Source organism: Dromiciops gliroides, chromosome 1 (genome assembly GCF_019393635.1).
Source record: "Dromiciops gliroides isolate mDroGli1 chromosome 1, mDroGli1.pri, whole genome shotgun sequence".
Lineage (NCBI taxonomy): Eukaryota > Metazoa > Chordata > Mammalia > Microbiotheria > Microbiotheriidae > Dromiciops > Dromiciops gliroides.
The window spans coordinates 749,249,466-749,263,086 of NC_057861.1; the positions used below are offsets into that span (position 1 = coordinate 749,249,466).

The 13,621-nt window shown below is 50.8% G+C and overlaps 1 protein-coding gene across 1 annotated transcript in view; it reads right to left on the minus strand.

Moving 5' to 3' along the window:
• The window catches only part of OXSR1 (oxidative stress responsive kinase 1), a 98,632-nt gene that overhangs the window by 16,461 nt on the left and 68,550 nt on the right, over positions 1-13,621 (minus strand). The window contains exons 6-10 of the mRNA XM_043967564.1: positions 12,800-12,909; positions 9,148-9,249; positions 5,759-5,892; positions 3,591-3,639; positions 1,976-2,041 (exon numbers count right to left, since the gene is read on the minus strand). Coding sequence (XP_043823499.1) covers positions 1,976-2,041; positions 3,591-3,639; positions 5,759-5,892; positions 9,148-9,249; positions 12,800-12,909 — 461 coding nt within the window. The remainder of the gene's footprint in view (positions 1-1,975; positions 2,042-3,590; positions 3,640-5,758; positions 5,893-9,147; positions 9,250-12,799; positions 12,910-13,621) is intronic.

Genomic DNA, 13,621 nt, shown 5'->3' on the forward strand with positions numbered 1-13,621 from the left:
CAAGCCTTCAGGCAGCGTAGGAGCTGTCATACTTTGCTTTGGGCCCAGGGGAAATCCATCTTTGGATTCCATACACCCAACTTCTGCCTCTGATCCACACAACTGGAGAGGTTCTGAGGGGCTCCAGAAAGGTCAATGGTGCCCCGATTTCCAAGAAATGGGCCACAATGCAGTCTACAACCTATAGGCCAGTGAATTTAACTGTGATTCTTGGAAAAATTCTCCAAGATTCCACTAAAGGGATGGTCAGTAAACAATGAGAAAAGGGTGCAGGGGCCACCAAAAACCAACCTGCTTTCACAAAGAAAAGGCTGGGCCAGAGTAGCCCGGGCTCTCATTTTTGGGGGGATAAGTTCACTCAACTAGTAGACCAGAGACATGCTGACAACAGGAGTTTATTCAGATCTCAGCACAGCACTTGACCAAGTTTGGCACACTATTTTTGGAGAAAAGATGGGGAAATGTGGGCTGGACACCAGTAAAATCAGGTGGCTATGGAATGGAATAGTCAAAGCCCCAGAGCAGTTCAAACCTAACTGGGAAAGAAGTGACAAGTGGAGTGCTCTGGGGTCCGGACTAATCCCAGGGTTAACCTATTTATCAATTACTTGGACAAAGGCCCAGGGAAAGCTAAGGTAGGGCTAAAAGAGACCTCGGGTAGATTACAGAACAGGAGACCAATCGACTAACATTTATGAAGTGTTCGCCATGTGGAGGTGGAGTCAGGAAGACTCCTCTTCCCCAGCTCAACTCTGGCCTCAGACCCTTCCTCGCTGTGTGACCCTGGGCGGGTCGCTTCACCCTGTGTGCCTCAGTTTCCTCAGCTGTAAAACGATCTGGAGAAGGAAATGGCCAACCCCTCCGCAATCTCGGCCAAGAAAACCCCAAATAGGGTTGTTGAAAACAACTCCTTTCACATTCTCGAATTCTGTAAATGCAGCTGCCTCTAGGCCACGATAAGGTGGATAAAGGACAGGTGATCACACCTCAATTAAGCTCTCTCATTAGATAATCAACCAGGTTTCCCCAGCACTTGCATTTCTGTAAAAACCTGGATTCCGGGGCTCTTGGAGCCTCCCTTGCAGCCTCCATGGTCCAGGTTGGCTGCATGAATGAATGAGATACCATCCTGCTGGCATCTGGGCCTGCAGGGCCGGGTCATTTGCAATGGACTATGTGAGTAACAGAACCGTCAGCCTGAGGGGACGGTAACACCATGAGACCTTCTAACCCTTTTCTTACTCCCCTGCGGTCACCTTCTGCCTGGATCCCTGTGACAGCCTCCCACTCTCACTGTTCCAGCCCTGAAGCCACTGGGCCTACCTGACTCTCCTCATGTCCAGCCATATCCCCAAAGGTTCCTAGGTTCTGCTTTCTGGTCGTCGGCTGAGGCTGTGACTGTGACTGAGCCATCTTTCTCCTTGGGGGGACATTCCAATTTGCTTTCTTACCAGCAACAGCTCCAAGAAGGAAGCTGTGCAGAAGATGGAGCTCAGAGAGGCCAGGGGGCCTTGCTGGGGTCACAAGTTGTTCTGATCTTAGTTCCCCATCTCCATCGACTATACGGCACCTCTTAGTTTGAGCAGTGGAATTAGAATTCTGAAAGAGGATTTTCTCTTCCTTGCTTTCTCAAAGGGGTCTGAAGTACAACCAAAAGGGAGTGGGATATCCCTGGAAGCCTTGCCCCCGAGGGCCATTAAAGCCACGCCCCACCCTGAGCTCAGGCTTCACACACCGTCTACTGAGCACCAAGGTCAAAGCGATTCATTCCTCCTGGTCTTAGTTGGGATCCCAAGACACCATCCTCCCAAGCAGAGAGTTAACTCAGTGGAAGACTTTTCACTGGGCTGTGGAAAGGCCTCGGCTCCCAGGGAGAAGCTCGTTTCCATCCCAGACTGCTAGAAAGAAGTGTGCAAAGTGACTGCCCAGGCCCACACTCCTGAGCTACTTTCAAAGGGATAAAGGGCATGGTTACCTTCTTAGCTCTCTCAGTAATGGTCGGTGCTCTCTGAAGCATTTTTTCTTGGAGAAATTCTTTATTCTAGAAGGGGAAAAGAGAGGATTTTTGTCATTCTTATTTTTAAAAAGCCCTTTTTACTGACGGGGGAAGTTCGCATTATTACAGCGTGATGTGTCTGTCTACTTATCAAAGCACAGAGACCTTCCAGTTCTCTCCTGCTACTAATTACCAGAGTTCAATTGGGTCATCTCAGGTCCCACACATGTAGGAGCCTGTTGTGCTGAGATTATTGTGGGATATACCGATCCCCCAGAAAAGTCCGGGGAATCACAAACTCACTCTCCACGTCAGCAACAGTTACCAGGCACCCACAGCAGAGGGGACTACTGGTGCGAGGCCCTCCATGCTAGGTTGACAAAGGACAGTCAGTGCCTGCCCCTGAGGAAACTGAGGAAGGGGAAAGAGAAAATGAAAGCAGAGAAGTACAAAGTAGATGCTAATCATCCAAGGGACTGGTGATCTTATTGGTGCAGCCATTGCCACCAATGAGCAAAGTCAGAACCCAGCACGTTTTGGGGGAGGTGTTTCCTGGGAAGCCGTGTAGTCCAGTGGAAAGAACACTTGAACACTTACTACCCCCTGGGTCTCCGTTTTCCCAACTGTAGAAGTGAGGAGGGTGCACTAGGCTTCTGAGGGTTGCCCCAGCTCTGGATTTAGGGTTCTGAATCTCACCATCACTCCTGAATGCAAGCTTCATGACACCCTCCTCCTCCCCCGTCCCTCCACCATCTATTCTCGCTCGTTCCTCACTGAAACGTCTGGCACTGCCCCGTCTGTTCTGCCTGTAACCACAGCTCTGCACTCACTCTCCTTCCTTTTTGATCTTGACCCTTTAGTCGACTAGGTCAGCTTTGCACTATCTTGAACCCGTGAGTTCCCTGCCCCGATGTCCCCTCTGAGGCAGTGGCTCCTGCCAGCTGCCTTCTTGCCCGCACTGACACAGAGTCACACAGCCATGGGAGAGGGGCCACGACTACGGGGGATGGTGGGGATGGGGAGGAGGACGATGACAGCCAGCACTCACACAACACTTTAAGGTTTGCAAAGCGCCTGACACTGTTCTCTCATTGGACAGATGAGTACTAATGAGGCCCTCGCTGTGGGATCCCTACTCTCCTGGTCACCACGGGCACATGCGCAAGTCGATGCCACCATTAAAACACAAACTCCCCGAGGGTGGGACTGTGTTGCTCTGGGCTCTGTTGGGCAGTGGCTTGGGCTTGGTGGCCGATTCAACTTCGAAATAAAACTCCACTTTCTACAAATCCCAAGCCTGCTGCCAGGGAAGAAGCCGGACAACGTCCTCGGAGGCACGGGTGGGGGCCGCACAGGCGGGGGTGCACAGGTGGCTGACTAGGGCTGCTGCTTCTGGCTGAATGCTTTCCCCTCATTTTAAAATCTGAGTTCCAAGATCTGGCTTGCTGGGGAAAGGGGCAGGGGGATGGATACAATTGAGAATGCGTCACTCTCAATGTAAAAACAAAATACGTCCACAAAAATCTGAAAAAGCCTAAACCCCCCACTAATGAGGGCTAACACACACTCACAATCAAGAGCGAGTTTTTCCTACCTTTGCTTTCTGGAAAAATTTGTGTCTTAACAGTTCAGCTGCCGTTGGTCTAAAAACAAGACGAAAGGTTAAATTTTTTAAGTAAATTCCCATTCTGCAGCCAAAAGAAAAGGGTCACTTGTGTCCCAACAAAGCTGAATGGAGGCCCTCCTGCTCCCCCACCCGCCCCATGGACACGGGAGATGGAGAGCAGAGTGTCCTTCTCTGGACCACATGCCCAGAATCCAGGTGCTACCCAGTCAAAAACAGCCCCTCCCTCTGAATCAAGCTCTTCCTCAGGTTGTGCCCCGTGCGAATGGCGGGGTGGGAGAGGGGGACAGTCCTCCCCCAGGACCCTGACACACGCCAAGAACAAATAGGTCTCTTCTGTTGAATGGATAGGAATGATGGAGCCAAACTCCCCTCTCCTCTCTGATTCATGTGAATATACTCCTTTTCTGGGGGCCCTGTGGGCCCAAGCCAATGACCCACCTTTGGTCCTTTGCCCCTAAAGCCATTTTTTACCTGAACACTAAATGTTTAAATTTACTCAGAAACAGGTAAATACGTTGGGACAATATTCAGTAGGATAAATAATATAAACAAACCTCAGAATTGCTGATTAGTATAAAAAGGAAATGTTTGCCAAAAAATGGCAAATACTTGTTGTTAGGGCTATCGAAGGTGGCGTAGTGGAGAGAGAGCTGAACCTGAAGTCACAAAGACCTGAGTTCAAATTTTATCTCAGACACTTGTTTCCTAGCTGTGTGACCTTGGGCAAGTTACCTCACCTCTGCCTACCTCAGTTTCCTCATCTGTAAAACGGGGAGGGCAAGAATAACGCCTGTGCCCCAGGGCTCCCTTGAGGATCAAATGAGTTAACAGGTGGAAGGCGCCGTGCAAACCGTAAAGCTCCACAGAAACACTAGCTCCTGCCCTGCTCTGATTCTGATGCCATTGTTATGAGGGAGGGAGGGAAGGGCAAGTGCCGGGGAAGCCACAGTCACTGAGAGGGCAGGCTCAGAAAAGAAAAAGACGTGTCTTGTTTTTTAAAAAAAATCAGCCTCAAAGAGTTTGGATGAGAAAACAGTGGAAGACACGGGCACCTCTGAAGGGCCTTTGGTGAAAACCAAACCAGCGTACTGCAGTTATCCTGTACTGAAGCAATGCAGGTCACCACACAGCAGCAAGTGTCTGGGTTACTGCACCACTGATTACCCAAGGAGCTGGCACCACTGCTGGGGAAAAGGAAAGGCTGTCACTGCTCACCTATTCTGGCCCCCAGTTATTTACATTCTTTCATCTGTTAAAATAGCAGTGAGGACCCATGAGTGCTAAATGTTCCCTTGGAGCACGGATTCCTTTTCATCCAGACTGAAAATGTCACAAGATCCTCCTGCGACTGTAAACCTCTGAGACGCAGGCTGAAGACCGGGCCTCGCACCCTGCCCAGCGCTGCACTGCCCATCTCCACCACCTAGCACCCGACCTGGTACCACAAGGGATCCTCAGTGGTATTGAGCCCCCAGTGATCAAAGGGAAAGAAGGGGAAGAAAACTGGACAAATACTCAGATTAAGGATACAGAACTCACTGCACCCAATGCTGTTGTGCTCATGTCCAACACCAAGTTCTGTTTTCACACGTACCCCATGACAACCCAGCCGCTTGGGGGGCTTTCTCCTCCTAGTTTAATGAGATGGTCAGTCTCTGGGGCCCCACAAGGCATTTTTGCCCTTCAAAGATCTCAGGTGTCTTTGGTGCACATACTCCCTCCACTAACACAGATCACAGTCACTGTATAATGGGGTCAGCGGAAGCAGTCATAGAGAATTGTTGGGGCCAAAAAGTGCCTCCCTTGGGGCCAGCTGACTTAGCTGTTATGCTGGTTCTTGGACAAAAGACCTCCAGCCCACCCCTCAGCCTGGCTCAGAGCTTCCCCAGCTGTAGAAACCACTCTATTGAATTAGTCTTTGAGTACTCAAGGTCAGCTCCCTGACATAATGAGACCCTGAAGGAAGGACTTTAGTGTGGGGGAGCTATGGAATGTGCACCAAGAATCTGCCCAAATGTGAGCGTGTGTGTGTGTATGTGTGTGTGTGTGTGTGTGTGTGTATGATCTAACTTCATGAAGACCCTCCAAAAGTTTAAGTATTACATGAGGAGAAAACTTTCTGGTCTTTATTTTACCTTTTTTCAGGATCTTTTTGAAGGCACAATGAAATCATTTTCCTAAAGGATTTTCCATATTTCTTTAGCATTTCTTTATCTTGAACACCAGTTTCCAAAGAAGGAGGATCATTCTGCAATGTCAGCATTAACACCTGAAAGAATTTAATCCATTATAAACTTCTGGAGGATCAACCAATTTTAAGTAAGACTTGAGAAATAACTTATTCCACACAAATAGTCACCAACTTGCAAATGGACTGGTTTCCCAAAGTTCCTCTGGAAGTCATTTTTGCGCAATTCTGAATAAATTCTCCTGTACAAGTGATGTCGGGCTTCCCTCCCACTGCTTTCCCCCAACCCTGGAAATTTCTAATTCCCAAGGGCACTGAGAGCAGCATAGTTCCTGGAGTCTGGGAAACAGGAGGCAAAAACGAGGAAGAGGCTCTGGGGGGCAGGGGGTCTTCAGAGCAGTGACAGGGTCAGGGAAGCTGGGCAGGTGATGAGGTGAGGGTGACTGCTTAGGCCGCTCCAAATGAGGCAGGTTTGGAGCCAGCTATTGGGCCAGCAGGGCAAGATCTCAAAAGCAGAAGGGATTTGACCAGGAAAGGCCAATTCTGGCTGAAGCAAAGATCTGACCTGTGAAGGCCGCGGCCAAGCTTTAACCAACTACATTTCCCACCATCTTTGTAGGTCTCACCTTTCCCAGATGGAAGGAAAGCCAAGACAGAGCCAATTCCTATTTCTAGAGCATCCCCTAGGTTACTATTCTGCCTTCAGCTGGAGGCCCTGGTTAGGGGGAGCTCCAAGGCTTTCGTGGGAAGTTCCTTTCACCAAGACAAAATTACTCTTCCTGAAATTCCATCCCCATTGGTCCCAGGTCTGCCCTCTTCCCAAGACAACTTCTCAAACATTTGGAGTCCTCCCTTTCCCAATCTGAATGTCTTCAGTGACCAGCTACCGCAAGGTTTCTGGTCCCCTTACCATCCCGGTCTCCCTCCCATGGATGCACCCTAGTTTGTCAATGTCATTCCCAAACGGCCACGTGCAGCGTTAGGCACAATCTTCCGGCTGTGCTGTGACCAAGGGCAGAGGGCAGGGCACTGGGAGGTCCCTTCTTCTGGACAATATGATTTTCTTAGTGCCACCCCTGGGGGGCAGCATGGAGTAGGAGATGCAGAGCTGGCCTTGGAGTCTGGCTCATCACGGAGCCTCTTGGTGTCATCAGACATGTCTCTAGGAATGAACGAACGAATGAATCAAGCATTGTTCTGGGCGTACTGAAGCCCTGTGCTAAGCGCCGAGGATGTGAGCAGCAAGGGAGGGTGGTCTGCTCTCCAGGAACTCCCGTGCTGACGGGGAAGGTCTAGAATTCACACCCAAACGTCAGAAGGCTTCAGCGGCCAGCCAGATAGAAATATCCTCGATGCTTGGGCACGGCAGCAAAGCCAATGGTGGGGCCTCTTCTTTACTGTCATTTCCACTGATCAAACCACACCCATTTCTGCACACTGGGCTGGAAGCACTGCTGTTCCCCAGGCTCCTGGGCCACTCCACCGGCTGGCCCTGCCTCCTGTCTCTCCCTCAGAGACATCAGCTTGACTTCCCACAGTTGGCATCTGGGGAGGATGGCTGCAGCCTTGTCCACAGGAGACGTGCCCCTCGACTGAGGCTGGGAGGGCTAGGGGTCTCCTGCATGTAGAGTCTTCACAATGATTTCTCCCCTCAGTGATGTCTGCAGGGGCTGGGCTGGAAGCAGGTTAGAGACACTGCTGTTCCCAAGGCTTCTGGCTGTAGGGTCCTGGGCTCTCTCCATCAGGGTCAGAGGGAAGTTGGTGGTCACGGTGATGGCAGTGGCACTGATTTGACTCACCTGGCACATTCCTTTAGCCAATAAACACTTCTAACTGAGCACCTACTGTGTGGCAGGCACCGTGCTAAGTGCTGGGGACAAAAAAGAGGCGAAAGACAAGTTCTGTGGAGATTAAAGAGGGAAGGCACCGGGCTTCCAGAGAAGTTGGGATTTTAGCCAGGACTCAAAGGAAGCGGGGAGGGGGGTGTCAGTGGTTGGAGCTCAGGAGGGAGAGCATTCCAGGCCTGGGATAAGATGCCCAGAGCTGAGAGGTGGGGCCAATGTCACGGGATCAGAGCACGTGTGTCCAAGAGTCAGGAGCGAGGAGGCCAGAAGGGTCGGAGGGGGCTTGGTCGTGAAGGGCTTCAAACACCCTACAGAGCACTGTGTGTCTGACCCTAGAGGTGACAAGGAGCCCCTGGTGCACAGTGATCAGGGGCATGGGGATACACTCAGACTCGGGGGGCAGAAAAACTACTTTAGTGGCTGGGTGAGGAGGCGCCGGTGTGGGGAGAGACAAGGCAGGCGGACCCACCAACTGCTGTTGCAATAGTCCAGGTATGAGATGGTGGGGAGGGGTCTGCATGGGGGGGCAGGGACAGAGGGGAGATGTTGCAGAGGTGAAATTGACGGGCCCAGGCACCAACTTGGATGGGGGGGGGGCGGGGAGCGATAGTGAGGAGCCCAGGAAGACACATAGGTTGGGCACCTCAAACATGGAGGTGGGTGCATCTGGAAGCGATAGCAGGATCAAGGGGGTGTCCACCTTTGTGTGTGGCCGAGGTGGGATGGAGGAGTAAGGGACAGTGTCTGAGGGAGAGCCGATATGATGCTGAAGTCTGTGAGGGTGAGGGGAGGAGTGACTTGTGACCTAAAGAGGTCTACGGCCGACACTCCTGGGATTCCGAATGAATGGCAGAGATGACGAGCAGGAAGGTCAAAGGAGGAGAGGCCACTGAGTGGGGGAGGGACGTTGGAGAACTTTCAAGTGGCAAAGGGAAGCAGGAGGGGCACGAGGGGAGGTGCAGCCAGCCTGAAAAGGGAGGCCAAGAAGGCTGCGCCATCGGGGACTCCCGTCATAGCTAGGAGACGGAAGGAGCTTCACTGCCCTTACAACCAGCCTACTGCGGCCACTCCTTTGTAAAGTCCTCAAGGGCAGGGACCAAATTTTCCACCGAGTACAGTGACAATGACACCGCTGGGGGAGGGCCGGGAACCAGCCTGGTCTTGTGGCAAACAGTCATGTGTCCCCAAGGCCGCTCTGAGAAAGCAGGCCAGGAGCAGGCCTCTAGCCCCCAACCACCGTGGGCCACACAGCATGGGCTCCAGACTGGAATGTGTCCTTCCAACCATGCCCAGCACAGGTCTTCACTGAGGAACAGATGTCGGGGAGCTCCACTGTGGGGGTGAGTCAGCTAGGAAGAGCTGTCCTCTGATGGACGCTCCCTGCTGAGAGCACAAGGCACTGGTTGTGCTTCCGGTATGGGGCCGATGTGCAAGGCTGGGGCCTGACCACCCGACACTGGACCTTGAGACAGCACTCTGGGAGGGGCCTTACCTTCATGGGGGGATACTTGTGATAGGGGGCGGCCCCTGTGGCTAGCTCGATGGCAGTGATTCCAAAACTCCAGATGTCGGCCTTGAAGTCATAACCACGGACCTAAAAATAAGAAGAGCATTGTCACTGGGAAAAGAGCATGGTGGGACAAGATGAAACAAGTCAAAGGCCTCTTCAAAGAAGGCTGTCTTCCTTTGGCCTTTCAGCATTGACACACTGCAGAATCAGGGCAGAAATGAGCCGGGGACAAGAAGGGCTTCCTTTTCAGGATGTGATCTACACCCTCTACTGTCTTAAAACTGGCAGGAACTGGGGCAGCTAGGTGGCACAGTGGATAGAGTACCGGCCCTGGATTCAGGAGGACCTGAGTTCAAATCCAGCCTCAGACACTTAACACTTACTAGCTGTGTGACCCTGGGCAAGTCACTTAACCCCAATTGCCTCACCAAAAAAATTAAAACTGGCAGGAACTGGGAGCAAGAGTCTCCCTCTACTCTTGGACAAAAAAGGATAAAATAAACCTACAAGTAGGGGACAGGAGGGAGAAGGGGAAAGGGGGGGACAGAGAGAGGGAAGACAGGAAAGAGAGAGAGAAGGGAGGGAAGAGGAAGGGAGGAGAGAACTCTTTCTCTATGTGTCCTGTCCCCCAACCTTGGTTCAGAGAGTACACTGTTGGGTCCCCTCCTTACAAGGCAGAGTAAAGATTTATCAGCTGGGCCTTTTTGTCTTGATCCCCCAATTCATGCCAATTATAGTGTAGGTCAGCTACTGTAATGGAATGAGCCCAAATCTAGTTTCTATTTCAAACAGGATCAGCTTCGATCAAAAAGATTTCCTGCTTTTATGCACTCAAACTATAGTCAGCACAACTTCCCAGTAATTAATACCCATTAAAAAAAGAACATGGAAAATCACTTTCTTTCTTTCTTTTTTTTTTTTTTAATTTTGGAGGGGCAATGAGGGTTAAGTGACTTGCCCAGGGTCACACAGCTAGTAAGTGTCGAGTGTCTGAAGCCGAATTTGAACTCAGGTCCTCCAGACTCCAGGGCTGGTGCTTTATCCACTGCGCCACCTAGCTGCCCCCTGGGAAATCCCTTTCTAAGGATCAGATCGTCATCTACTTTGTAGTCCTCCTGAGAGGAAACCATTTAGCTGATCACTTTCACGATCTGGTGACACCAGGTGAGACTAAAGCAGTAGATCACAGATATGTCCTCCAATGTACCCAAATGTTCATTATCAAACAGACATTCCACTAAAACTAAGAGCAACTCTGTAATCTCATCCTCTCGCTGTTGTTTAGAGACCCTTAACTAAGGACCCGGGTTATGCCGACCAGAAGCCCAGTCAGACCCAAAGCTGGATGTGAGTTTTCTCGTGATTACACGTCTCTAACAACCTACAGGTCTTACCTGAAAGCTGGCCCCGTACTGGTCAGCCACTTACTGCTTCCTTGTTCCTTTGACTGGCCACAGACACTCAGAGGGGGCGGAGCCTCTTTTTCTGATTTCAAGGAACTGTATCTGTTGACTTTTCTCCTCCCAACTTGGAAAGTCCCTAATCTTTGCTCCAATTAGAAACGAGATGACCTCATCTGTAGGCTGGTTTATACTCTGTTAATTGTTTTCTTCCAAGGCATAAACATCTGTCTGCCCCTGGATTCAGGGGCCAGTGCCAAGCTGAGGAGGCCTGGTTGGGAGCTGTCATGCGACCGGCATGCAAAGCTTAATAAATCAAGACGCTGGGTAGCCCGAACCTCTGTTTCCTCAGCCATTTCAGACGTCATGAGCCGCAGTCGGGGCCATAAAGCCCCCGTCCAGGGCCCCAGTCACTCTTTCCAGGCCCACTGGGTCTCACTCCCCTTAGGCTCTGCATCCGCACCCAGCTGGCCTTTTATCAGTTGGTCACACGAGACTTCTCCCAACCTTACACCTTGGGTCTGCCCATTCCTCCTGCCTGGAATGCACTGCCTTCTCACCTCTGCCTCTCTTCCTGGCCTCCTCCCTCCCTCTCACCCCCCAGACCAAGGCAAGGCCTGTCGATTTCCTTCTGCAGCGCCCCTTCTCTCCCCCGACACTGCCCCCCCACCTCAAGTTTCTCCCCACTCCAATCCATCTTCCATCCAGCCACATCCCTCCCCTGCTCAATAACCTCTGGTGGCTCCCTACTGTCTCCTGGGACAAATACGAAGTGTTCTGTTTGGCCTTCCAAGCCCTTCACAGCGCAGCTCCCTCCTACCTTCCGGCCTCCTTGCACCTTACTCCTCACCATGCACCCTTAGATCCAGTGGCACTGGCTTCCTGTCCATTCCACAGACAAGACGCCCCCATCTCCTGACTCTGCACACTCTCTCTGGCTGTCCCCAAGGCCTGGAAGGGTCTCCTTTCTCCACTCTGCCTCCTGGCTTCCTGTAAGCTCCAACTACAATCCCATCTTCCACCGTAAGCCTTTTCCAACCCCCCTCGATTCTAGCACCTTCCCTCTGTTCATAATTTCCTATGGCTCCTGTATATGATTTACTTGTCCCATTGGATCATAAGCTCCCTGAGGGCAGGGACTATCTTTTGCCTCTTTCTGCATCTCCAGGGCCTGGCCCATAGTAGGCATGTAATAAATGCAGATGGACCGATCAGTTCAACTAAGTCTTCTCACAATTTTATTTTTTTTTCACCTCAAAGAAGTATCAGAATATACCGCCCCTTCCTTGCATGCAAAGGTGAGGATACTGAATATAATGTTAGACTTAGTTTATGTGTTGCTTAATTTTGTTGAATTTTTTCCCTTTTTTTCTTTCTTATAAGGAATGACTCACTGGGCACAAAGGAGGGAGAAGCACTGGACAGGGACATAAACACCCTGAGATGTCAATGAAGATTTTGTAAAAGAAAATTCAAGACACAATTTACAAGAAAGATGATAAATGGCAGAGCCAGGATGTGAAACTCCAAACCTGGCCCTTCTCCTGGCCCGTCGTGCTGCCTCTTGGGCCACTGTCCTCCAGCCTGGTTGGGCCCCACCTGACCGACTCTGCTCCTGTCTGGCTGCCACATTTTGGAAAGGTCTGGGGAGGGGGGAGGGGAGAATGTAGGATGGCAGGTGACCGTGAAACCACCTGAGGTCACCTGAAAGAACCAGAGATGTTCAGCTTGGACAAGACTTAGGGGAGTCTTTGAAAGGCTCTGAGCCCCAGAGGGCCTAGCAGCACTGAACTGCAGCTAGAAGGAGACTGACAATCCGGGCTGGCTGTTGAGAAGAACTTTAGAAAAAGGAAGAAGAGAGCTGCCCCAAAGGGGTCTTTAAGCACAAGCTGAGGACACTCCTCCTACTCTGCGTGATGCTGGATTCCACAGAGCCCTGAGGCTGTAAGACAATGTTGTCTCCTGACCTGTCAATGCTCTCTCCTTGCTTCATTGTCCTTATAGGTTCATCTCTCTGCTCCTAGCACAGCAGACACTTATGGGATGCTTGCTGCAGCGGGACTGTAAAAATGTGGTCCAAGGCCCCACCACCCAGATGCCGCTGATGGCTAGAAAGGCCATTAAGCCACCCCAGGACAGCAAACTGCCTGAAATATGCATTATGTGCATGTTGACTTAGCTGATGTAAGGAAACTGGAGCTTGCTTTTCTAAAAGTATGAAACGTGTATTTTACCTGTTCCATGACTTCTGGTGCCATCCAGCAAGGGGTGCCCACAAAGGTCTTTCTCACTTTATTTCGGGTTATGTCACCACCAGTTGCTAAAAAAGCACTAACCCCAAAATCTGAAATAGAAGAAAAAAACCACAACATATCAAGAGAGACCACTGAATACTCCAGGCACGGTGAGAAAACCCAAAGCACAAATTAATGCCACACTTTCTAAATGTGTGACTTAAAGAGGTTTTTTTTAAACAACATCTATGCTGGATTTATTAGTTTTAAAATAGCCACTTATGAATTCTGCAATACTTTAGAATTCCCTCAGCTACTGAGTCGCCTGGTCTCCCTGACTTGGGTGTTCTCCCCTTTCATTCTGCCCCGCATACCATGACCAGCTTAAACTCCTCAAACACACGCCTTCCATAGCTCCCCATTACCTATGGGACCAAGGCCAGTAGGACCCTCAGAAATCTCACCTGCCTCTACTGCTTCCCCACAGGAACCCTTGTCTCACAACGACACTTAGTTCAACCTTTTATTTCAAGCTTTTCTTCTTTTTGCCCCAATCCTAATCATCCCTAAAAGCTCACATCAGGCTCACTGCCACAGGGAAGCCTTTTCTAAATCCCTCTGGCCCCACTTACCACTCCCTTCACTAACCTCCTAACACACTAGCTGTTAGTACCACTTAAGTTGGGGGCTTCATCCTGTATGGCACTTGCACCACTTCCCTCTCCTCCACTATTCTGCCAAGTCCAGGGGAACAGAGCCAATGCCTCATGATCAGTGTTTTTCCACAGTGTTGAGCCATGGCAAGCACCCAGCAAAGACTCA